Consider the following 27,936-nt stretch of genomic DNA (forward strand, 5'->3'; position numbering starts at 1 on the left):
AAATCGTTTTTGATAGTAGGGGAGCCCAAGAGGGGATTTCGGGATTTACTAAAGCGCGACAGATTAATATACAGGGGGATACCTTGTACCCGGTTAAGTCCTTCCACCAACTATGAGCCCCATATACATGGCCGCCCGTCAAGGATAAAGGATCAGATTAGTAAAAAAAAATTCATCATCTGAAATTCCCGAGCGCGTCAGATTAAGGTAGGATGAGTTAGTCACATACTAAAACGTGTGTATTCCACTAATCTGACAATTTGAGAGTCACGTAAAGAAGGGGTAGGGCTAGAAAGTTGTAAAAAAAAAACGTCATCTCGACATTCTCGAGCGTGGTTAAATTTTTTTTTATTTTGAAGGGAATAATTCAAGAATTACGAAAAATATATAATCTGACGATTTCCACAAGCCGAAATAACAAACATTCATCGATAAAGTTTATTGCATTCAGCTACGTGATGCCTATATCCCCTCTCCGCGTTTCTATTCCTCTCTCACTCTTTCTCTATCTATTACTCTCTCGCTCCGGTTTACTCTGGTTTCTGTTGCCAAGACGCCATCACAGCTGATCACACAGACTCGTTCGTGCATGATATTGTTTACAACGTATTTCCAACGTTTTTGCTACCCTTGGAGTGGCAAGCGTCCGGGTCCCGGCACATCCTTGTTGGCAGGCGATCGGCTCCCGGCACGCTGTCAAAAACCCTAGATTGGCAAGCGACCGGGTCCCGGTCGATGGCGGGTGTCGTATTTCACTAACAAATATAAACTGGTAGACCTATATCTCGCTTACTTATTCTTGCAGAATGCGTTCATAAATAGACAAGGATGGCATTTATTAACGGCCGCGACAACACTACGGCAGAAATTTCGTTCTTATTGTTTACTCAAGTTTCACTGTGTGGCCGCTGCCGTGCACTGGTATTTTGGAATCGAGTCAGAGGAAGAAGATGATTCTACCGATGACGATGATAATTGAGAAAAAATACTCAAAAAAGTTCAATTTTTTATGATTATTTTCTTATAAATACAGTATTCTACTTAAAAAACATACACTTTTTTATTTGCATGCTATTTCCTGAGCTTTAAGTTCAATGATTTAAAAAAAAATAAGAAAAAAAATTTTTTAATTGTCAGATTAGGCGAATCCCTCCAGATAATCGTCAGATTATGAGACAGCACGTCTAGGACATGAAGATGAACCATATATATCTTAATCTGACGCGCTTGAGGATTTCAAAATGGCGAATTTTTATGCACATTCTAATAATGGCTACGGATTTGCGTCACATCCAAATCGTCAGATTATTATATAAGAGCCTTTTTTTAGGATCTCTTAACATCCCTTAGAAAAATCTGACGCGCCCGATTAAATTTTTTTTTTTTCATTTTCAACCCTTACGTACGACCACCCCATCATGGAAACAATCAGATTAACATACGTACATTTTTAAAAATACGTAGGACATGGATGATATCAATATCTGACGCGCTCGAGTATGTCCATGCAACAGTTTTTTTTTACATTTTTGAAAATCTATAACAATTCCCCCCACCGATGAAAAGGTATATATTATATGACATTTTTTTCTTCTTATGATCTAAGCTTCGCAACCCAATAGGTCTCTATGACGCTCGAGTAAATCCCGATTTAGCATCGTGGCTTCCCTACTATGACAAGTTCTTAGAGCAACGAATTACGAATTTAAACTGTAGGTATGATGATGTTCCGACCTATATGCACCTTGACTGCGTCGATATCTTTGACGTTCTCTGACTTCTGATATTTTTACCTCCCTGTGTTCCGAATTTATTGAAAAGTCGCTGCTCTTATATTTATGACCAATTGCATGTTCTGATGTTATTGAGCATTTCTAGCGTAACGAATTTATTGAAATTTTAAGCTGCTAAGAAATATTTGAGTACCTCGTCCGCTACGATATACTGATGGCGACTATACTTATTTTTGTAACTGAATAAGTTCATATTTTTACATTTGACTGTACTTACGTACAGTCGCCATCAGATATTTAAGAGCGCCAAGGTGATCAAAAATATCGATACATGAATCTAATACCTTAATAATAGGGTGCGTTCCGATATTTTTGACCACCTTGCTTGGCCGCTCCGAAATATGTTATGTCGACGACCCTATACACACACACACACACGCATAACTTCCGAATGACGTCACAAAATTGGATACCTACTTATTTTTTGTTTGGTTCGGTATTGTCCAGGACAAGGTTCATGCTAAATAAAATAAAAACTTGAACGGGAGGGGGGAGAGGTCCGCCTGCCTTGACGTGCTACATATTCCCTCTTTTGACCAGAAAAGTGTCCCCAGTAACGGTCAAACAAAGTAGAATTTCTAGCTTAGCAATGTCTTACAGGAGCAACGGGTTCGAACCTCAAGTTCCCTCATTCTATTTTTATTATTATTCTTATCCATGTCACGTCACGTCACGAATAAATGTTTTCTTTCTTTCTTTCAAGTGTCACGCTCTCGGCCGTGATGCCTGTTCAAATCTGAAATACTTGTGATGTAGGTATAGATAATACTCGTAGATATCATTTGATAATATTGTAAATCTCTTTAAAAAAACCGGTGGTATATTTTTTTGCCATTCATAAGTGCTTGTTGTAGCCTAAATTGAAAGATATTTGGAGTTTGATTTTGAAATATATGATACTTTCCAAATTATCTAAATATTTAAATAAATAAATAACTTTGTCGAGCTTATCAGGAAAAGCTAAAAAATACGTAGTGGGACCTTGGACCTTTTTAAAGTGGATTTTGAGGTATAATACTTGCCTTACGTCCCACCCACCCAAAGTCATAAACACGTCATGTGTTAAACATATGTTTAGCAATTTTTCGTAGTAGTAGGTAACATCAGCCAAATATGTGGTCTACCACCCTAAAGTTGATAATCGTTTGCATGCCATAAAACAATAAAGCCAATAGACGTCTCTGTCAACTTGAAAGTTCTACTTTAGCGACATATTCATTTGATAGGAACTTGTTTAAAAATTGATAGACCACTTATTTGGCTGATGGTACCTAAGTGAAATGTTCAGCTTCGCTTGAAAAGTCTATAGTTCAGAGATAGAATTTCAAAGACAATATAAGGTGAATAAAGGGTGACGGTATATTTATATACAGGTAGGCAGGTATATAAAATGATTCGTTAGCGAGTTAACGGATAATAACAATTTAATTAAAAAATCTTAAATAATAGATACATCTCGATCTTCAGTCGGTGTACAGGATTAATTTAAAAGACAGTAATAATATTAGAAACGTATGGTTTAAAGCAGAACTATTTTGTTTGAACTATTCAATTTGGATACAAAGTGGCGCAGCGCGTCTGAAATGGATTCCCTTCTTGCATGGTACAGTCGAGTTCATAACTTGTGAGCAAAAATTTTATCAAAAATATTAAAACACGCTTCTACACCGCTAACAATAGAGTCGTGTTCAGATATTTTTGATAAAATTTTTACTCACAAGCTTATGAACTTGACTGTACCTACTGTTAAAAACCATAATAACTTGTATCTGATAACAACATTAATTATTGCGCCCAAAACATTACACAGCAATTGTGAGTACCTAGAGGCACGGTTTCCCGCCATTCACGTAGGGCGGCGGCGGCTTACGACTCTTGGCTTGGTGAAGGGTTACATTTTGTAAGTGGCCATTTAACAAGTATAAAATCAAAATTCGCCTGAAATAAAAGTAAAACTTATCCATTTCTTTTATTAAAAATAATTAAATTGGCTGTAAAAAATAACATCAACAGTAAAGGTACTTTTTCTATGAGATATGGAACCTGCTATCAGCAAACACGAGCCTTAAAAGTACAGTCAAGAATGTGAATACATTCAATGCTTCAAAATATTGGTGATAGGAAAACGTGAATCGTTGGCCGTCGAGCAGGAAAAGTCAAATCCACATTTGATCGTTTAACCTGAGCTATGGACAGTTACAGTGGCGTGCATTGAGTCAATTCCAGGGTAGACAGCGCTAGCTCGCGCCGCCAGCTAAAGCACTGCCTACCCTGGAAATGGAATTGAGCCAATGCACGCCTATGCCATTTTTACACTAATCTGGGTGTAACACAAAATTGAGTTTTTTCCCAGCAAGTGACCATTCCACCTACCTTTTTTCATTCTCTTACAACTCATTGTGAAAACTAATGAAAAATTTTCCTTGGTTACTGTTGCCAAACGACTCTTATTTAACAGCTTAGTAAGATGGTGGAACCATATTTTCGTCTTTTGAATGAGAGATGTATATTTTACACTTGACTGCACTTGGATTAATATATTTTATTACAAAACTAATTGAAAATGCTTTGTGTTGCACACAACAATTATTATATTTAATAGTAATTCACATAAAGGCTACCAAGGGCTTAAGAGTAGTTATAAGTTCAATTTCTTCTAATAGAGTTACTAGTTTGGAATTTTAGCCAGTTTCAGTGAAGTCAAAAATAGTGGACAGAATGCAGGAAAAAGTAAAGAATTGACTCGACCAATTAAGTCTTGTTTGCACTTTACCGAACAAGGTACCTGGATTAAGAATGTGATTTTTACTGGTTAAAATCTACTATCGACAAATAAGTTATTTATACAGCATAAACTATAACGTCTATAACTAAACTGTGTAGGCCTTCGCTAGAGTACAAACAGTAAAACACAAATAATAATAATAAAACTATATATCTAATGTCTAATCGAGAGAAAGGTAATCATAAAAGTAAGAAGATTATAGATACGACTTTCTGTGCAAAAAGGTTTGTGCAGTCATTTTGTTAGTGTTCAACACGATTGGCACAGATAGCCGTAATTGTAGTATTTTCGTTGAAGAAATACAACAAAACGTTTTCATCACATCGATGATAAAGTAAAAGAACAATTGAATACATATTCGTTGTAATTTTATGGCGAAGCGTTAAACATTGGTTTAGTCTTCAGCTGATCTAAGGATATAGCGGTGGTTCACTTACGCTAAGACACCAATGTTGAAAGAAGAAGATATATCACGGACGGGACTTATCAAAGTCGATTGTGTTTCGATCAATTCTGAATTTGCTGTGAATGAAATAAATCATCAAACTGTACACAATGTTTTCTTATTTCCTCAACAAAAATACCTATGATCATATGCCGTGCGGAGCGGACTTTTTAGACATGTAAGCTTACTCTGTAGGCAGGTAACATTAACATGTCGGAAATATATATTAAACAATTCGCTACTAGCGAGATTTATAAAAAATATGCTAATGTACAGTCTCCATCAGATGTATCGGAGCGTGAGGTGCTCGATAACTCCAAGCGTCAGTCTAGTAGAGCACCTAAACACGCTCTAGCGTCCTTGCTGACATTTACGGATAAATAGCATATGAGAATTCACTTCTGATGTGCGTATCTGATGGTGCCTGCACTAAGCAAATGGAGCGTCGTCTGCCGCGGCATGCTAGCGGCACACGGAGCGGTACGGGAGGCTTGCGGCGGCGCGGCGGGCAGGCGGCGATCATTGGTACTGCGCGGGCTGCGTCGACGAGACCTTCTCGAGTTTCTCGAAGTGCTTGCGCGCGTTGCGGATGTTGATGAGCGTCGCCTCGGACGGGATGCGCGGGTCCGACATCTCCACCATCACGTACGTGTTGCTCGTGAACCCGTCGATGAACGCCGCGAACACGCTGTTGCGGACCTGCGCACCAAATGCACGTGTATTCGGAACAGCTTCTTTTGATTGAAGAGGAATGCAGTGATCGAGTCTAGTGAGTCGCTTCACAGGTATTTGAAATGCCGATGAGTGGACATAAAATAAAACTACTCCAACGGATTACTCATAGGAGACGCGTAATTATATACAAAATTAGTCCCTAGAGATGAGTGTGGAGAAACTCACCAATAGGAAAGCAGCACTAAGGCTAGGCTAGAAAAATTAAGTAGTTTTATTAGATTTTCCCCTCACATTTATAGCCGACGCGCAGCTTTAGCGCCACTAAGCAGCAGTGCCAACTGTTTTTAAGCATAGCAGCTAAGACACCTTTACATTTTGTAGGTTGGCAAATGTGGGCAGCAATGCGATCACACACAATGAGGTGAACCTCTTCCTTGTTTGCCATCCTTTATAAATAAAAATAGTGTTTATCCACGGCTGTGCACGCGAAAATCATTAGATACAGCTGTTAACAAATATTCTATCTACATTCCAAATTTCATCGTAATCCGTGCAGCCATTCAGGCGCGAAGAAGTAACAACCGAAAATTCGCGTGGGAATTCCCGAAAATTACATCATGCATGTGTTGCATTAAAAATAACTAATATGCCAAATTTCATAACATAAAGCCCAGCGGTTGTTATTTCGAGATTTTATCCCTATCCCGTGGGAATATCAGGCAAAAAGTAGCCTATGTGTTATTCCAGATGTCAAGCTATCTAGTAGATAGTATCTACACACCAAACTCCATCCAAATTCAACTAGCCGTTATAGCGTAAAGGAGTAACAAACATACACACACACACACAATACAATCAATATTTGTAGGATGAGAGTTGCGAGGTGGAGGTACCTCCATGCTCTGGAACTGCGCGGCGAGCTTGGAGCAGGACAGCTTGAACTGCTTGACGATGTTGGAGACCTTCTCGAACCGGTGCGCGTCGCGGTGCGCGCGCCGCTGGCAGTGCGACACCACCAGGAACGTGGCGCGCTCGAACAGCAGCACCTGCGACCAACCTCACTTTGTATGTCTATTATATATAAACAGGGGTCAGACAAAAAGTGCGGATGACATAATCTTGCACACAAGATGATGTTATTATTTAAACTTCCGTGTGACATGTAGTAACAAAGTAGCATTAATGAAGTAACAAAATAATCGTTAATAAATCAATGGAATTCAATGAATAAAATAATTTGAAATTTGAAATCATCCTATGTGGTTTGACGTCATCGGTACTTTTTGTCCGACCCCTGTATATATAAATTCATTTATTTCAATATATGTCTCACTTGACCAGAGCCTCCCACGCTGGTCCACGGGAGACCAGGCCCCAATTGCATAACAAATTGCAAGCTAATAGTATTAGCGATTTTGTATTGAAATTCACTAATACTATTTGCTTGTAATTTGTTATGCAATTGGGCCCTGATGCGGTCCACATTGACGTGAAAAAAGAGGGTTTTGGGAGTTTTGGAAATATAGCAGCAGGGGTCTACCGAAAACAGTAAAACTTTGAAAGTGGTATATGAGAAAAAAAGTTTGGGAATCTATCGAATATTACGTTCAGTGATTGAGCAAATCCAAATAAACTCCCCTGCAATCATTTTTCTTTGCCAAATTAATCAAAGGGACAAATTCGCCTTTGTACATGTATGCGCGCTGCTTATCCTGGAGCACAGGTTCTACCTAGCTAGGGAGTAGTTCTCTTGTTTTTGAAACTATGTAAGATGTAATACTTTTTTTCAATAAAGTTATTATTATTATCTCAATGTTTGTCAATTACGTTGTTTATTTATTTTGTACAATAAGGAGTTTATATTTTATACTATTTCCCCCTACACCACCATTATCCTAAATAATCCGTATTCAGGTAGCATCAGCATCCAGTAGTTATTTACTTAGTTAAAATTTTTTCAATTATATTTTTTTGTACATGTAACTTCAAACACCGAAAATGAATAAAACAGTACTGGGGCACAATAAACATTTTTTGTGAAATTGAGTTAAATAAAAAAGAAAGAAAAACATTTATTCGTAACATTTTATAAAAGAAAGAAAAACGGAAATCAAGACAAATTTTGTCCCAAAAAGGTCCCAACTCAGCATGATGTCAACCTGGCGGCCAACGCTGGTCTTGCGTTGGAACCATTTCAGACACACATTCAGAACTAGCAAAAAAAAGGCGCACCTGCCTGATTTCTTGCAATATCGTAAATGGCTTTCGGAGATGCCATAAGCCCATAGGGTGCGTAGAATTAGTTTATCGCTATCCCGCGGGAACTAAGCAATTTTATGGAATAAAAATTATCCTATGTCCTTCTCCAGAAATAAAACTACTGCAATACCTAATTTCATCTAAACCAGTTCAGCTGCTTAAATGTGATAAAATAACAAACAAACACACTTACAAACTTTTGCATTTATTAGTGGGATTTGGATATGATTAAAATTTTGCAAACCTTTTCAAGTATGCCCTTTAATTTTATTGACTTTTTAAGAGACGCTTAATTAAAAAGGCTCAGTTCTGTGATATCTATACTAATATCTGTGAGTGTTTGTATATTTGTCGGTCTTTCACGTCGAAACGGAGCGACGGATCGACGTGATTTTTGCCATAGAGTGACATAGGCTACTTTTTATCCTGGAAAAATGCACAGTTCCCGAGGGAACAGCGCGCGATAACCTAATTCCACGCGGGCGATCCGCGGGCAAAAGCTAGTTAAAAATAAAGGGCATATGTAGGCTAAGGGGCTGTTTAACCGCCCATTTATTAATTTTATTTGATGGATAAATTTAATCAATGGACAGTGAAACAGGGGGTAAATGTGATTTCTTTTTAATGTCAAACAATTTTGAGTATTAAAACGGAAAGGCATAAAGTAAATAATAGAAAATATGTCTATTTTCCCTAACATTGTATCCACCTTGTCTAAAATGTTAAAATGAAAAGGCACATTGGTAAGTCACGCCTATACTACATTGCAAGACAATTTTTAATTCATTTATTTAGTTAAGTAAAAACAAAAAAAAAACATTATTTTCTGAATTCAAAATTGGATTATGGCCTTGGATATGCCCTTTTGCATTTCAATGGCAGAATAATTTGAGCTTAGGCAGGCTTGTACAAACCAGGGTTAACTCCATTACTCCAAACCACCTCCAAACTAATTGTTAATCAAGGATTAAGAAGTGTCAAAATGCATGGAACTGTCACTGCTAATGCGAGGTTACCAATGATTTTCTTTTAACTTTAGCCTAGACCATGTAAGTGACCCTTATAATGCATCAGAAATAGAATGTCCTCACCTCATCAGCATCCACAATTGACGCGAATTGTTTAAGAGATGACTCTAGCGCCTTCACATTAGGGATCAGCTTGTACACTATACTAGACCACGCTCTGGAAAAAATGTGGCACTATTTGAAACTAATTTAAATAAGCTTTGATAATCAGTAAATCAGTAGCAATACTTAAAAATTATTACTTGTATAATGTTTCATCCCAAATACTTGTTCGGAAACAAGTGCACTCTAGTGGTTTTGAAAGCCGCTTAAGATCTTCTTCTCTTTCTTTGAATATTTCCTCACGTGATTCTTCTGGGATCAAGTCCATCTTGTGTACAAGACAGAAAATTCTTGCCTCTGGAGAATTCTAAAATGAATCAACAACATTTATTGTTTTTATTAATTTATAACATTTATGCATCCATCATCATATCTTTAAACTGTAATATGGATCACCTGTAAAATGGCTTCCAGACAGGACTGATAATAGTGCATGTCTTTTTCCATTTCTCTACTCTCCACATCAAACACATATATAAGAACTTCAACATTGCGGAATATGTTATCTCTCTGAGAAGCGAAGTAATTCTCCATGAAAGCCTCTTGGCCGCCACAGTCCCACAAGTTTAGCACGAGGTTTCCCAGGAAGCGCACATGTGAGTGCTCCACATCAACTGGAATTATATTTTATTACTGTTTTGAATACAAACAATGCATAATGTAGTATGTGAAGTATGTCTGCCTAACACAAACATAAAATAGGTACAATATTCTGTTGTTTTCTGAGGGGTTTTAAAAACTTACTGGTGGCACCCAAACGTCGCGTGTCCCTGGCTATATAGTTGGCAAAAATTATTGATCTCATGCTCGTCTTGCCTGAGCCACTCTTTCCCATCAACAGCACCTTAAAACATTAACAAATTTAGTATTTTTCGAATGTTTCGTATTTTTTTCCCGCTATATTGACGAAGATTGCATCACAACTCATGTACCTTTTTCTTCATGACGAGAAACTTGCACTACGAAGTTTTAACTTTTATCTAGCTGTAGAATAAGAACAAACGTATGTTTAAACAAGAAAAGAATATATTTAAAATATCTGGAGTTTCATTTGAGGTGGCACTTTAATCACATTTATAAATGTATATAGTATTTATCAAAGAGTATTAGTATAGAGAAAGTATTTATGTTCAAAATTAAAAAAATTAGGTACAAATTAGTAGGCGTGAAACACTGACAGTCCGTTCCGTTTGCCTTGCCACTACGTCGCGGTTGCAACCATAGTGTACGACAAGTTAGCGAAGACCAAAGACAAGCTGACAAGCAAAATTTTTACTTTTTTTCATGTTCGTAGAGTACGACTATAAGAGTAGAGTACTACTATCATATACTTGAAACACGGACTTCAATGATGTCTGTAACTTGAAACGTTTAGGTAATTCATTAAATGTAAACAAAATTCAGCGGCCAGATTTGGTAAATTCAGGAATTGTAAACACACATTTAAATTATATAATATACATACGTGGCTCTATTCGTCAATTTATCAATATTAATAACCATGGAATAACCGTGGAATAACCTGACCATCAAAAAGTTGGAAAACCCCGTCAGCCTTTGTCACTTGAAAGTTCAATAAGGTGCTCTAGGTGGATAATTACGTAAACGGGTTATTCTATTTATTTTAAAAATCAACTAAACATTGACGTTTAACCACTGGCAACACCATGGCAACACTTATATTGGCCCATAATTTACCGCTCCCCGCGCCTACTAAGAAAACTAACGTTGGGACTTGGGAGATGCAACTTCCATAGAAAAAAAACCGCCGCCATACGAATATTGCTTATACATTTTGACAGTCAGGTTTTTTTTAATTCTTGTGAAATTCTTGGGTGACACTTTCCCGGCCCGGATAACACCGACATGGAAATACTGGCCCTATTTTTGTGTACTCGCCCATAGAAACTGACAGCAGCTTCTATGGGCCGTGTACACGAAAAACAGGGTAGGTATTTCCATGTCAGTATTATCCAGGCCGGGAAAGAGTGTCACCCTGCATGATTGATGATCAGTCACTCAATATGCATGCATGACTAGACATAACTTTTTACAGAGTAGTCTGCTTTTTTTATTGGATAGGGTATATTATACCTTAAGTTAGCACTGTATAAATTTGAAAAAAAAAATTACCCCAACGGTTGGAAAAAAAGTATAAAATAAAAAGGTTTTAACAAAAAAAAATCGCCGAAGAAACTGAAAAGCAAAAAATAATAAGTAAACTTTTTATTCTAGGTAACTACTTTGAAGTAAGTGTCTCAGTGGTGTCTCAGCAAGAGCTAGAAGGAGTGGGCCTATACTTACCTAGTCGTCTACCTCACCTACATACCTACTTTTAAATTGGGCTTCAATTCAATCACTCCAGCGAGTCTACTCCGAAATTCGAAAATCGAAGTTCGTTAAACTATTTAAGACGAGAGTGAGGGAAAGTAAGATACAAACATCGATTTTCGAATTTCAGAGCAGGCCCTCTGCTAGCCAGCTGCTGAGGCACCAATTTCAAACTAGTACCTAGGTTTAGGTTAAATAAAAGAAAAGGTTTATTATTTTTTGCTTTTCAGTTTACTGGGCGAATATTATTACGTTTTTATTTTACACTTTTTTCCCACACCGGGGGTATTTTTTTTTTCAAATTTATATAATACCAATTTCAAGGTAGGTATACTACTCTATCCAATAAAAAAATAATTGTCAACATCGGACCACTGTAAAAAGTTATGCCTGATCATTCATTACTATCAGTGACTGAACAATCAATCATCCCCTGTTTTTCTACCCTTAGGGTAGGATTTTTTTTACAAATTTATATGGGACCACCCTCCGGATATACGCTTTTCAATAAAAAAATAATTATCAAAATCGGACCGGTCTGTAAAAACTTATGCGTGGTCACCGTGGTCATACTTAAAAAAAAAAAAAAATAAGTATACGCATCGACTTGGGAACCTCCGTTTTTCTCGTCGATTAAGTTAAATAAGTTATTAATGTGCTTGTCAAAGAGTATATAATCACTTGCTTGTACTTATTTACCCAATGAGTCATTTACGGTCTCATTTGTTTTAATAAGTAGGTACAAATTCTGGTGATTTAAATGAATAAACCAAAAAATAGCCTTTAATTTGGTGCTGATCCTTATCATACACAGACAAAAGGTTACTGATGTAATCTACTGAATTCTTTTTTTGTCATGTCGTATCATACCTAATTTCCGAATAAAGTGCCTGTGTGATGTGGACGGATAGACCGACGCGCGGACAGAACGAAACTATTTACAAAGGGTAAGTACCTACTTTTTTTACCATTTTAAAACAGTTCCAAAGAGTATAAGCACCTATGTAGCAGCAGTTCTCATAGCAAACAGCAGCAGGGTTACTACGAAACTCGAAGTTCGTATCGTACCGTCCCTCTGACACTTATACTATTTTAAAACGAGAGCGAGAGGGACGGTTCGATACGAACTTCAAGTTTCGAGTTTCGTAGTAGCCCTGCTCAACAGTAATTAATTAGGTATTAAGTACGGTGACCTAGGTACCATTACCATAAGTAATTAATTGGTTCCAGTTGGATTGCAGTAACATTGAAATGCAACTATTATAGTTAACATTCATTGATACGATCTACGGCGGAGCTAGTAGGTATCTACTTAACTTAGATAAGTGTTGAGTTGTCACTTCAGTGCCTCCCTATAGCGATCAATATCTACTTACAAGAATAAAGTCAAGCATGTCACGCGGTCTGCACGTGTCAGCTTTGGCTCTACCTAGCGCTGCAACCTTGGAAAATTTAATTTCCTTCTCATTTCCTAACAGTCGCGGCAGGTCCATTTTCAATATTACTCGTTTTTCGATTTCCGTTAACCCTTACGTGTAAGTACACAATTTTCTTCAACTTAGAGATCACCGTTCTCAGTTTAATAGTAGATTGTACATCAAGGAGATAAAGCACTGTATTATGTCACGGGCGCGATATCGAATCCTGAGCGTAATGAAGGACTCCAGATTTAACTACTGAGCGTAGCGAGGGTGTTGTGAGTTAATTCCCTCGCTTAGTACTGAAAGCAGTGAAGGATTTAAGCGCGCCTAAGGCAAAATCAGTTTTATTTCCGTGGAGTATACTCTACTTTTATCACCTTTTGGGAGACAATATAAACCAAGGCTACTAGAAAAAGTAGCTATCTACAGTCTGTTAAATAATAGGAATGGACAGAAGGAAAATAGGCTCATTTTAATGCACGCTTTAGGAAGCCTTTAATAAATTGCATTTTTTTAGTATACGGTCTAAACTTAATTCTAATTAAAATATCGAAGACGTCAATATTAGTTTCAATTATTCATTAACTAACTGTTGCCCGCGACTCCGAACACGTAGAATTAGATTATTGCTATCCAATTGAACTATGCAATTTTCCGGAACAAAAACTGTCCTATGACCTTCCCCGGGACTTGTATACTATCTGTATACCGAATTTCACCTAAATCGGTTCAGCAGGGCTGCTACGAAACTCGAAACTCTAAGTTCGTGTCTTATCGTCCCTCTCGCTCTAGTATTAAATAGTATAAGTGTCAGAGGGATCACTTGACACGAACTTCGAGTTTCGAATTTCGTAGTAGCCCTGCGGCGGTTAAGACGTGAAGTGGTACCTAGTGGTAGTTAATACTTGTACATGGTATACCTACGCATTTGTATACAGAATATCATTGTGCCATATAATAGTTTTAACTTAGTAGATAAAGTACACAAAGGTTTCGTGATTGTGACATGTCATGAATGATGTCATGTTTCACCATAGTTATTAAGTTAATTTTAAAATTGTGGCTATACCCTACCAGGGTGCATAATATTGTATGTGACTAAGAATTAATTTTGCCAAATAAATAAATACTAACTAACTAAATACTATGACTATTTATGACCTAATAATTCGTCAAATTTAGTGAACAAGTCAACAGCCGGACACGGAGTCGCTGCGCCGCGCCAGCCGGCAGCACACGTGACACGTCGCCGCCATGCGACGTCAAACAGCGGGTAGGTAATAGGAAGCCGTCCATCAAGCTTAGTCGCTGGCGCTGGGCCTTATTCGATGCCCAAACACGGGATATCGTATCGGTGTTCCGCGCAAATCTTTGCTATGGAGGAGCGGGGCGTCCTAATACAAGTATTTTATACTTAATAGGAAGTCCCCACCTATTGATTATGTACACTAATTTATGGTGAAATAAATATTTTTTCATTTTCATTTTTCAATAGTTACAATACAAATATTCTTTATTGCACACCACACACAAATCAGGACGAAAATGTATATAGACACATAAATTCAGGGTAGACAATAGGTGGTCGAGCGATCTCTTCCAGACAACCATTTGGGTACATGATGTTATGATTATATCAAAAGTAAGTGGCGGATACAGAAACAAAAAACAAGAACAAACAAATAAAAATCATTAATATGAAAATAAAAACAAATGATATAGGTATATAAATACATACGAGTACATACAGTACGTAATACTACTAACATAAAAGGCAATAAAAATTATCCAAAGGCCGAAATGTAAGAAAAGGATATGAAATTAGGAAAATACAATAAATAAACACAGAAAGTCTGAGGACAGAGTCACAGAATACGAGTATATAATAGTAGTAACTGAGTTATTAAGATGGCAGTATCAAGAAATGAGCCTTGACGAGATTTTTGAAAATAGGATCCTACAAAATATTATCTTAATATAGGTAGCACTATCTTTCTGAAATCCATTGTGGTCTACACAAATCTGCAGAAGTTGAAGGCAGAACTCTAAAACCACATTGTGGGAAAACTCTTATAGGTTTTCCATCTTGCTTTAACTTAAAGTAAGTAGGTCGGTTTTGCCGTGGTCGCGCCGCGGCGGCTGCGTCCGCTCCGCACGCGGTTGAGCGGCCGATGTGAGTCTTAAGTATTTGCGAGCGGGTCGGTCATTGTGTGACATTGCTTTCAAAATCACACTGGCAATTTCATCCATATGTGGAATATTCGGTGTGACTGCAGTATTCGGTATAAAATCAGAATAAGTAAGTACAATCAAGTGCAAAGATATCGAAACCGAAACAGCCAAAGTTACAAAAATATGTATACACGACCTTAATGTTAAGTGTATAAAGTCGTGTACAAATATTTTTGTAACTGACCGAACTATGGCCCAAGCCCTCTTGTTCTGAGAGGAGGCCTGTGCCCAGCAGTGGGACGTATATAGGCTGGGATGATGATGATGATGATGATGACCGTGTCGATATCTTTGCACTTGACCGTACCCGCAAGTCTCAAAAATATTCATGAATATGAAAAGAGTATAAATTACTAAATAAATATTGTAAGTTATTAAGTAAGTAAGTTAACCTATTGAGTACCTAAATAAATATTGTAAGTTATTGAGTAAGTAAGTTAACCTACTGAGTACCTAAATAAATATTGTAAGTTATTGAGTAAGTAAGATAACCTATTGAGTACCTAAATAAATATTTTAAGTTATTGAGTAAGTAAGTTAACCATTGAGTACCTAAATAAATATTGTAAGTTATTGAGTAAGTAAGTAAGTTAACCTATTGAGTACCTAAATAAATATAAATATTGTAAGGTATTGAGTAAGTAAGTAAGTTAACCTATTGAGTACCTAAATAAATATAAATATTGTAAGGTATTGAGTAAGTAAGTAAGTTAACCTATTGAGTACCTAAATAAATATAAATATTGTAAGGTATTGAGTAAGTTAACCATTGAGTACCTAAATAAATATTGTAAGTTATTGAGTAAGTAAGTAAGTTAACCTATTGAGTACCTAAATAAATATAAATATTGTAAGGTATTGAGTAAGTTAACCTATTGAGTACCTAAATAAATATTGAGTAAGTTAACCTATTGAGTACCTAAATAAATATTGAAAGTTATTGAGTAAGTAGTTAACCTATTGAGTAAGTAGGTAAGTATTGACTTAAGTACTATATTTGACCTGCACTTATATGATGACTGTGGAGCAAAGGTATATACCTACTTATATATATCTACATACGTAAATTAGGTATTAAATATTTGACACAATATTCATATTTCTCAATCAAGTAACGTTACCTGAATAATACTTATAGTACTTGCCATATTTAATTAGCTAAGGAGATTTCTGCTGTTAAAACTGACAAATACGACAAGATACCTATGCTAAACACAACGTGGGCATGGAAAAAATGTATCATTGTAGCTAATCGTGTTAATATTAATTTATAAGATATACACGCCCTATGTCTACAACACCTTGTTTCATATCGGCCGGTCGAATCGAAGCGTGGTAGAAATGGCATGCGTGGGAGGCGGAAGTTCAAACACCTACCAGATGGAAAATCGTAAAAACGAGAAGGTCTAGACGCAAAGTAATTAACGGTCGAGCAAGTTTGTAAAACAGTTGGTAGCCATTATGTATGATTATGATTTATGAAATTATGATATTTAGTGAACTATCATGCAGTACCTATTTAATGAAATTTATCCAAATAACTCACGTCTTAAAGTGAGTTTAGCTCGACATGTTTTAAGACGTGAGTTATCCGGTTAAATTTTATTAAATTCTGCCCGCGACTTCGTCCGCGTGGAATTCGGTTATCGCTCGCTGTTCCCTCGGGAACTGTGCATTTTCCAGGATAAAAAGAAGCTTAGCCAGTCTCTGGCCCACAAACTATGTTTATGCCAAAAATCACGTTTCGACGTGAAAGACTAACAAACATACAAACATACTTTCGCATTTATAATATTAGGAGAAGTATGGATGAGTGAGTCTCACTGTAGTTTTATATTCTGCAGTATTCTGACTTCACTCCTGACATGTCTCATCATCATCATCATCAGCCAGAAGAGGTCCACTGCTGAAAAAACGCTTCCCCCTTAAAGAACGGCAACTCCCCACAATGAACGACAACTCGCCACTTGCATCTACCGGTTTCGCGCAACTCTCCCGATGTCGTCAGTCCACCTGGTGGGTGAGAGGCCTTCCAGTTCGTGGTTGCCACCCGACCCGAGGCCTTTTCTCCCCCATCGGTTATCTGTTCTTCGAGCGATGTGGCCCACCCATTGCCACTTCAACTTGCATATTTTTCCAGCTATGTCGGTGACTTTAGTTCTTATTTCCGTATTCCAGATTCTATCGCGCAAAGAAACTCCAAGCATAGCTATCTCCATAGCTCGTTGCGTGACTGAGCCTGAGCTCTGACAATGTCTGTACTTATGAAACAGATCCGCGCGAGACATCATGGTCATGGTACGCACTGGGGTAAGAGCTTAGGTAAAGGGGATCCGCGCGAGACATCATGGTCATGGTACGCACTGGGGTAAGAGCTTAGGTAAAGGGGATCCGCGCAAAACATCGTCATGGTACGCACTGGGGTAAGAGCTTAGGTAAAGGGGATCCGCGCGAGACATCATGGTCATGGTACGCACTGGGGTACGAGCTTAGGTAAAGGGGATCCGCGCAAGACATCGTCATGGTACGCACTGGGGTAAGAGCTTAGGTAAAGGGGATCCGCGCAAGACATCATGGTCATGGTACGCACTGGGGTAAGAGCTTAGGTAAAGGGGATCCGCGCAAGACATCATGGTCATGGTACGCACTGGGGTAAGAGCTTAGGTAAAGGGGATCCACGCAAGACATCATGGTCATGGTACGCACTGGGGTAAGAGCTTAGGTAAAGGGGATCCGCGCGAGACATCATGGTCATGGTACGCACTGGGGTACGAGCTTAGGTAAAGGGGATCCGCGCAAGACATCATGGTCATGGTACGCACTGGGGTACGAGCTTAGGTAAAGGGGATCCGCGCAAGACATCATGGTCATGGTACGCACTGGGGTAAGAGCTTAGGTAAAGGGGATCCGCGCAAAACATCATGGTCATGGTACGCACTGGGGCAAGAGCTTAGGTAAAGGGGATCTACGCGTGTGACTTTAAACTCAGTTCAAATAAAAAGGATATTTATTCAATATTTAGATTTATTCAGTATTTAGAGCTAAGCAATACTTTACAGAGATGGGTCCAGCCGTATACATACAATACAAAAATACTATCATTATACATAATAAAGTCAATCTAGCGTGCCAGGTGGTTAGTTTTACCACCTGCCAGCGGTATACAGCCTAGTTCCTACAGTATCTATCATATGTTAAATACGAGTATGTTACTGGAAAAATTGTCATGAGGCCTTAGCATGAACACTAGCGTTAACCGCGAACATAAATCATTCGTCATTTAAGGTCCAATTCTTAAAAAAAAACAAATGACAGTTTATTCAATTTATACTATACAGATATGCCGCGATGCTGTCGCTCTGTCTTAGCATCGTCCACGCTTATTTTGAACCTTTACGCACAGACAAAGTGGTTAGGAACGATTTGACGACCAGATGGCCTAGTGGTTAGAAAACCTGACTACGAAGCTTGAGGTCCCGGGTTCGATTCCCGTGTCGGGGCAGATATTTGTATCAAAAATACGAATGTTTGTTCTCGGGTCTTGGGTGTTTAATATGTATTTAAGTATGTATCTATATCTATATAATTATATTTATCCGTTGCTTAGTACCCATAACACAGCACGCTACTGCGCGTCAGATACAAAGCGGGCGCCGGGCGCATCGAAGGAGATTTCGCGACCGCGACAGATGTATTTTATTTATTGGTTGGAATCCAAAACAGAGGCCGTATTGCCTAACGTTTCTGACGCTCGCGATCGCAATCAAATGACAGCTTTCGCATATACAAAAACATATACATATACAGAAACATTACGCAATACGGCCTCAGGTTCGCAAACCGAAAAGTGTTCGCTGATTGTCTTTATCCCAATTCATTCAACCTGTTTTCGATATTTAGTGCGCAGTGTGCAGTGCCGTTTTTATATATAGAACCAGCGGAACCAGCGCCCAGATTTATTAACATGCTATAGCTGTTGCCCGCGACTCCGTCCGCGTAGAATTCATTTATTGCTATCCCGCGAGAACTGTGCAATGTTCCGGGTTAAAAACTATTCTATGCCCTTCCCCGGGACACAAACTATGTATACCTATACCGAATTTTATCTAAATCGGTTCAGAGGTTTAGACGTGAAGAGGTAACAAACAAACAGACTTACAAACTTTCGCATTTATAATGTTTATATTAGAATTGATGATAATTTATATTTAAGTGTGTTAGTTATGAAAGTACCTATGCCAACTTGCTCACGAACACCTCGCGCTTTGCGCCTATCGCCTAATCATGCGCTGCAAATTTCCATTGCGCGGAATGTAAGATTGTGCCGCGGACGGCAGAGTTTTGAGGAAAGTTTTGAGGCAATATTGTCTATATAACGTTCAAAAGTTCGCAGGCACATTCACTATCTTTTTCTATCCTCACCCTGTATCGTTTAACAGAAAGAAGTGGTTTAAAGTGATTGTGATTCTGGGTGCGTTATTTATAGACAATACTCGTAATGGTTTAAATTGTGATCTTTAATAAACAATGCTTCTACGACCAAATAATTGAGTGTGTGCGTGCATAACTTTAGTAGGTTCTATATGAAATAACAGTAAGTACTATATAGTATTGCAAGCAGCTGTTGCCTGCAACATCGCTTGTATCCGGTGGGAATTTCACCCATTTAAAAGTAGGTAGTGTTTGTTAATTTTGGGTAGGTATTGTTCATTACAATGTTATTGGGCAAGAATTTTTGATATCGATTTGAGTACTTAGTCATTGCAGACATAGGTACAAATAAATAAACACAACAACAAGGACGTAGCCACAGTTAAATGCTTACTTGAAAGTTATTTAGATACGAGGTAAGCAGCTCCACCTTATTGCCTACGATTTCGTATCGCAAGAACGTTGCGTCAACATTTCATCTCTTGTTTTAACCCCTTAGGAATTGATTTCCAACTTCACTTTCACTTTTGCTTCAGCAGTTTTAATTTTTTTGTTAAAAATTCCTACTATCATGATTTATCAGCTTGGGTAGGTACGTTATGTATGACATAATCAGTCAGCCAATCAATCATTCATTTAAATGAATGAAATGAAAAAAAAAATATTCAACACACACATAATAGTTACAAACAAGTTACAAAAATAGTTGAAATACAAAATATAAAATAATATATAATTTTAAATGTGTGAGTGAAAAGGTCCCGCCTCAGCATAAATGCGACTCCTGGGATGGAGTCAGCGCTGGTCTTCCGGCGGGACCATATCAGTCAGCTTCTTTTATGTAGATATATTATATTGTATAGACATGATTGTGGTATCGCCGTAAATTATATCTAGCTTCCGATAGGCCAGTGCCTATCTTCTTTCTTCTTCTTTATCAACTCGGCGCCTAATGGTAATTGAAACATAATATGGCGGCGAATTGATGGCGATGGCATTTTCATATGTTGCACAATGGCTCAAGGTATTAGATGTCATTGCGGCGCACCCGCCCTTCGACGTCAAATGAGTGCCTGAAGGTTACGCTCAATGTGATTTAAGGTGGTGCAGCCGCCCACCGTAGCTTGCTGCTGATGCCATTTTCATAAAGTCAAACTCATTTTTTTAGTCAGGTTGTTATCAAATTCCTTATTCCTAATATAAATTCCGATCCCAAATTCGTTGGAAGGTGTTCCCTTAAGTGCTCCCAATTTCCCCATTCTCCCTACTGATTGCGCTTGATTAGCGTAATGAGCGGATGACTCAATTCTGCAACCATTTGTGGCGTGTGGCGCAGGCATCGAGCTATCAACATATTTGTATCAACGTCTTCTATTGTATTCGCGAATCGAGACACGCGGGCACATTGGGTTGGGACGTTCATTCAGGAATACCTAACACTTGTTAGTCACCAAGGCCGCGGTGTCGTCGACTTATGAATTGAATTCGTCACCTCGGATATGGTAATGATAGACGGCTATAAATTAGTTACTGCTCGCGCACCTGTCAGCACTAGCACTGTGTCTTGTAATTTAAACATCGCTGCCGTCCATAAACACCCACAACATCAGGGTGATTGCATTCGCGTTAGCGAATGTCGGTAGCAGATATTCGCATTCGCATTCGCGAATGTTCAAAAATAACATTCGTTACATCACTAACTCACACACACACACACACGATCATATTTGCTTCACTCATAGATTTTAGTGATTGAAATTGAAACTCGTATGTTTTATATTTGTTGTGAATCCATACCTACTGTATTGTACCTATCTGTATTGTCATAAAAACGAATGTTCTAGTTACTGTATATGTTACGTATCTACTGTGGTAACCTATATTATTTGCTGTGTAACATCTTAGTAAAGTGTACAATAAAATTATGGTTAACTAAGGCCTGTTGGTTTCCTGAATTAATAAATAATAATCAATTCATCAAGTCATGGTAGGTACAGTCGAGTTCATAAACTTGTGAGCAAAAATTTGATCAAAAATATCTGAACACGACTCTATTGTTAACGGCGTAGAAGTGTGTTCAGATATTTTTGATCAAATTTTTGCTCACAAGTTTATGAACTCGACTGTAAAAGATAAAGTACCTAAACGTTGGAGTGCCCAATAGATGACACCCTGTTGTCACCTCTAGGTATTGTTAATGACATAAAATTGAAGGTGGCAATTATTGGGACAGTGACGAGCACTCGTGGTTTTACCTTATGCATAAAATATTAACAAATTTGAAACAGTGGACGGACTGGAACTTTAACTTAATCTAAGATCTGAGGTATTTTAGTTCAAATTTCACTGGTTAGGTTACTCAATTAACCTACTTAGAACTCTCCCCTTACAGAGAATATTTTATTACCTACTCTTTTAGACAAGAATTAAATGAACAATGATATCCGTAAGTATGAGTATTGGGTTCCCTACTTAATTGTACCTACATATAATTTCCCGCGCTTGTTCTGTAACCTGTAACGTAGAAGTATGAATAAGTTTTTGATAAAAATTTAATTTTTAATAAGTCTTTTTTTGCTGACTGTACTTTTTGTTGACTGTACTTTTATTGTCACCCAAACTAAATTTGCATATCAAATATCAAGTCGATGCCATTAACCGTTGAAGAGTTTCGTCCTGTGGAGACGATCCTGGCCGGACTACCAGGATGTCACTAACTACCAGATTATTGTACTGTCACGCAATTTACATAAGTATACTAAATTTCAAGTCAATCCAACTACTGAAAGTTGGTCGAATTTAACTTTCAAGATTTGATTACAGACAAACAGACAGACAACGGGACCGATGAAACTAAATAAAAGCTTGTAAAAATAGTTAACATCCTATTCTCAGATCTACTGAAAGATCACAAAAAAAGCTGTTTCGTTTGTTTGGTCACAAACATTTTTGACCTGAGAATTTTATATATTTTATTTATTTATTTATTTTTATACCTACCTAACGTATTAACATCTAAGTTATGTCCACAGACGTTTGTTATATCAGTCCAATTTGGAAAGTGTATTACATTAACCAACGGGTAAATGAAACGATGATAGGAGGAAATGTCCTTGTTTCGTCAGTCGTTTAGTCGCCGATCGTTGACCCGGGTTTCAATTCCGCATTGAATGGCTCGTAGCGACTCTTCGGATCATTTGATACAGAGATAACATCTAAACTTGTGGAACTGTCTGCGCCCGCAGATGCGCCTAATGGCTGATCCCTCGGGGCTCGGCGCTTCGTGTCTCCAATAATGTAATGGCACAGCACAGCACTTGTGATCATGATCAATTGAATAATTCCTTATAAGTGTATTTTTAAAACCCGAAGATCAAATTACAACTACTAACTAGAAGTATCACCATTCATGGAATCATTTTTTACTTTATGTAAAACTAAAAATCAATCAAATCAATAAAAAATAAATCAATAAATCTAGAAATGTATAAGTAATTATGACGCAATTAATGAAAAATAAAAGGTAAGTACCTAGTAAGTGACAAATTGCTTCCACTGTTGGTATTTCATTTCCTCGCCATCAAAGTGAAAAGCAGAGTGTAAAACTCGAGAATTAAACCCATTTTCCCCTTGACTTGTCGATCCATAGGCTATATGAACGGCTCAGGTAAAATGGCTCGTTTTATGCTCTGGTTGTACAATCTACTATACCATCACCATCATGTGTATTTTATCATGGGAGCACATTTTGGGCTCAAGGATTTGTAAACGCGGTACATAATTGGGGCCCATATATCGTGAAATATAATCTGTCAACAGCCAATTATCACTAATTGATTTGTCCCTTAATGTCGCTGGGTCCGTGGAATACGAAGTTATATACTATATTATAAAAACGTACATCGTCTTCTGTCACCGCTATAAATGTACCACTGGCCTCGTTATGAGTAAGAAACTTTCTGGTTCATGAATAGGTAGGTATAGGTATGTTATTCGTCAACTTTAATTAAATCGCATAAAATAATTCAAGGCAAAAAATAATTTGGGTCGCTTTTGGTTAGCTAATTTTTTTTTTTTTTTATACGACTGGAAGGCAAACGAGCAAGTGGGTCTAATGCCAAGCTAATGTTTAAACTCCAATTCAATAGAATCTGACAATCCTGTAGACACTTCCAGCCTACTAATATAAACACCGGGCTGCCTAAGGCTTTGTGATGTGACTTTTTTTTTTGATTCCTTTTAGATTATAATTGCAACAACAGGGACATATATAATCAAGTGCGCCCACGATAGGGTGTCGGTCACGATATGTAGAAAATTGACAGATTCTATTGAATTGTACTTTACGTTCAATATTGCATAAGGTAGTTATGTAGGTAAATGCTAACGGTGTATCTATAAAGAAACAAAATTCCCTATTATCCATCTTATGATTACTTCAGTTTCTAAACTCCCTATTTTTTATTGGAAAGGTTTTCTCGTTTTCTACTACGAGTATTCCGCAACCGAATGCGCAATAGGAAGTATTGTATTGTAAACTCTTAATTGTACATAAAAACACATGAAATTAACAAATAACTAGAGACCTCCCCCCTCTAGGCCTCCAGCGCCCACAAGGGACTTTGGGAACGTCTGGATTATTGTATAGCTAGGTAAAAGGTTACAGTTTGTTGATATGAGATTATGGACCTACGCAAAATAATGCCGGAATTAATCAAATATTTAAAATTAGTCTTTTATCTATTACAATTTTCGCCGCTTTTGAGTCTTGTGGCGGGTTTTGTTCACTGGTGTGATTCCAAAAACCGCTCCCGAGCTCGCGGCACGGAGGCGGGACTCGCGGCTCGCGGCAACGGCCCGCGGCACGAAGGTGTCACCACCCGGCACGGCGCAAAGTGCCAGCACTGCCTACTGCATTCAAATTTAAATTAGTTTGTTATACAATCGAAAAAATAGTCTTATAAATTATCATTTTTTTTTCTTTATATGTATATTCGTATCTTTTAAATTAAGTAAATAAAACACTGTAAGCATTACAGGACGCTTGTGGGAAAGGATGTTTCCTACTTACGCCGTGTGGTGACGTTGAACGATTTGGGACACAGGTAACTATCTGAATTACCTATTTACATACCTATGAAACAGAGTGTCTAACTGACTGACTGACCGCTTAAACTACTGAAGTAGGGTGAGAAAAATTAATAAAATCAGGGGTAAAAATCCGTGTAGTTTTGAAAATTGGTACAGTTATACCTTGCTGCAGTATCCAGATGAACATACTAAAAGTCCTCAAGGGTGTGCTTAGGGTGTAAGGGGGGGTTGGAGGTACCTTTTTTTAGATTTTTCCGATATCTCTAATATGTGTACGAATAGCATTATGACTAAGTACTTCGGACAAAAGTTTCTACATACAATTTCCTATAAATTTGATCATATTCATTTTTGCTCTACGATCAATACTTTAGGCGATACAAGGTGTGTAAGTTAACAAGGAGATAAAAAAATACACAATTTAAGAAATTATCATGGGACACTTGACACCTATTATTAGTAGTTTAAGCGTAAATAGCAGCCTAAGGTATAAAATATACCTAAACATGGAATACTTATTCCGTACAAAATACGAAATCCTTAGAAAAATATTACTTAATGTTTTCGTAATGGCTACGGAACCCTATTTTGCGCGTGTCCGACACGCTCTTGGCCGGTTTTTTATACTTACCTATAATAACAGGAACAGGCCACGTAACAGTATAGGGAACTGAACTATTTTTTTATGGTCCAAGGGTGTGAAGCCGCAGGCATAAACTTTTGCAAAATAAAACAGGTTAGATGCGTGGTATAATATTTATTTCAATATATATTCAGATTTAACAGCAAGCTTTCATCCTCTTTTATTTATCACTACCGTCGTCTCAACGATTTATTTACAATTGTTATTCGGATACATAATCATAATCAGTTATATATACCTACCGATATATCGTATGTCGAAAATAATTAGCTTGGTAGGTACCATCGCTAACACTCTTAGGTCCACTTGTGTACGGTGTAGAGCTAAAAAATCGTAATACCTGGATAAGAGTTCCCAGTTCCATACGTTTAAACACTATTTAACCCTGAGTGAGCAGTTAACTTGGAGTTATGCAGCTGACTGTGGACTGCGCAAGCGGACCTAAGTGACCATTCGTGCTTCTTACATAGTCTAGTTGACCACGAATGGTTGTCAGTGTTGCCGAGTCTGCCGGCGGAAGCGACGGTGCCTTCCTGGGTCAACAGTATACATAACAATACATATATTTTTCATTCCAATCCTGGTCCTTTTATCTTACTCTTCCATATAATCTACAACACATTTACAAAACCATCAGCACACCATTACATGATGCCTGAAACCATACATACATTTTATTATGATTTACATGTTAATATCATGTAAGATACCTAGATACTTACTTTCAAAATATTTGTTTACTGTTCTACAAAGGTATGGAATATCTCTACTTTACCTATTTTGACGTGCTCAGCTTTACGCTATTATGGTGATTTTCCACCGACGAGGCGAGACGAGACGAGGCGAGACGAGAATTGAAATTTGTACTTATGCATTTTCGCGCGCCCGCCGCGAGCCGCCGAGGGCCGCCGCGGGCGCTGCCACACAAATTTCAATTCTCGTCTCGCCTCGCCGGTGGAAAACCACCTTTAGAGAGCAGTTTACAGACAAAATGCTGCAAGATCACAATGACCCTTTTTGATCATCGTTTTTCCTGATCAGAGCCTGGTAAGGCCGTAGCTGCTGTAACCTATGACTTTTCTAGACATGGGGAAAAACGTTACATATTATTATCTTTGACTGACGATCCCTTTCCAAAAAAGTCACAGTGAAAAGTCACCGTGGTTTGTCACGCCTGTTACTCGTGTCACTGCATGATATATGTGACACGTCACGGTCCTGCAATGAACGTTTTTTTGTCACACTGTTATGTCAACGTGACGATGTCACGCCTCTCTTACTCATATCACCATATGTTACTGTCGCGATGCTATTATCCCGACTGAGCTCGATTAGAGCCGAGTTACAGTCACAGCGTTCCACAGCGACGTGATTTGAGTAACAGAGACAGCGCTAGGCGCTAGGAACAGTAGGAACGTATGTGATTTTGTAAAGTTGTTGTTTTATAAAAAGTCACAGAGACACCTTTTGACGGCGAGTCATGGTGACTTTGTCACCGTGACGTTATTAATCCCCCATGTTAAGACTTTTCTTGGTCACTGCTTTTCTGATCCCGGTAGGACTTAGCTGTAATGTCATAATGACTCTTTTTGGTCATCGGTTTCCTGATCAGTCATCAGAAACAGTTAACAACTTGTAAAAATACATGCAAATAATTCTTATCGACTTAAACTAAATCAGTATCACATAAAATATTATTAGATTAAATTATGACTTAATTAATATTATAAATAATAATATCCGTAAATTTAATATGGCAACAAAATATGTTTACTAGCTAAGCACCTAGAATTTTAGGGTTTCGGTATTTACATTCTGTACAGTAAACCCTTACATTTCTATCACTTTTGTCTAATCGTTATACGTTCTTCATATTTTTTAATTTATATGCCTAAGTATAAAGTAATCGCCAATCAGCTAGTTTACTTCAACAGTGTTTTTATTTTATAAACTTTCATTGTTGTGCTTTTTATTTATACCAGTGAACTTCCTATAACGTAGAATAACATAAATTAATCAGTATGACGTTAAATGCAGTTTTGTAAAATGTTTCATTTTATCTATGTAAAGGTAAAATATTTACAAAAAAAGGTACATTAATAAAAACATTGATATGCATTTCACAATTGCAGGTTTTTAAAATGCTAGCACGTACATAAATGCATGACACTTCTTGTGCACGTGCAGTCGAGTGACCGACGCGCTGCCCGGCGGGCGGCGGGTCGTCCCGGGGTCAACCGAAGCGGACACTTAACGCTGGACGTCACTGTATGGGTGGCGGATTACGTACGATAGTCCGAGTGGTTTGGTCCTAGTCATCGCATCGCACAGCCGCCACACTTGGTTGGCAGGTATACCGTTGGGAAAACTTAGACAATTTCACACCTAGTTTACACGTAGATATGGTTGTATTAACCTGTGTTCATACAAATGATATGGTTATTTGATTAGGCAGTGGGAGGGCTCCCGCGCGAGCGCCTAGGCGGCGGCGGCGGCAGCGGTGCGCGCGGCGAGCAGCGCCGCGGCCAGCAGCGCCGCCGCCGGCCGCGCCGCCGCGCTGCCGCCCGTCTTCGGCGTGGACGACTCCATCGTGCCTTCCCGTGAATGCGTCCCGATTCCTACTGACCAATTAAGACACGTTTACTTATATCACGTAAATATTATTATAATATTGAAACACGCGACAGTGTGTTATATTTA

General features: G+C 38.1%; 2 protein-coding genes across 3 annotated transcripts in view; both read right to left on the reverse strand.

Annotated features, from left to right (window-relative positions):
* Positions 1-3,199: 3,199 nt before the first annotated feature.
* RagA-B (Ras-related GTP binding A/B) lies at positions 3,200-10,320 on the reverse strand. 2 transcript variants are annotated; one of them, XM_074091150.1, is made up of 8 exons: positions 10,266-10,320; positions 10,020-10,071; positions 9,832-9,931; positions 9,484-9,701; positions 9,228-9,394; positions 9,049-9,142; positions 6,592-6,744; positions 3,200-5,722 (listed from the first exon to the last, which is right to left on the reverse strand). In XM_074091150.1, exons 2-8 carry the CDS (start codon positions 10,029-10,031, stop codon positions 5,543-5,545), a joined length of 924 nt encoding a protein of 307 aa, XP_073947251.1. In that variant the 5' UTR covers positions 10,032-10,071; positions 10,266-10,320; the 3' UTR covers positions 3,200-5,542. The 2 variants fall into 2 exon arrangements, with proteins under 2 accessions (XP_073947251.1, XP_073947261.1); XM_074091160.1 differs by having other exon boundaries at positions 10,241-10,298.
* Positions 10,321-25,335: 15,015 nt separating this feature from the next.
* The window catches only part of dally (division abnormally delayed protein), a 78,891-nt gene continuing 76,290 nt past the window's right edge, over positions 25,336-27,936 (reverse strand). The window contains 1 exon segment of the mRNA XM_074091172.1: positions 25,336-27,857. Within this exon segment, the coding sequence (XP_073947273.1) occupies positions 27,715-27,857 (143 nt within the window). The 3' untranslated portion in view covers positions 25,336-27,714.

The sequence above is a fragment of the Choristoneura fumiferana genome, chromosome Z (genome assembly GCF_025370935.1).
Source record: "Choristoneura fumiferana chromosome Z, NRCan_CFum_1, whole genome shotgun sequence".
NCBI classification, from domain to species: Eukaryota; Metazoa; Arthropoda; class Insecta; order Lepidoptera; family Tortricidae; genus Choristoneura; species Choristoneura fumiferana.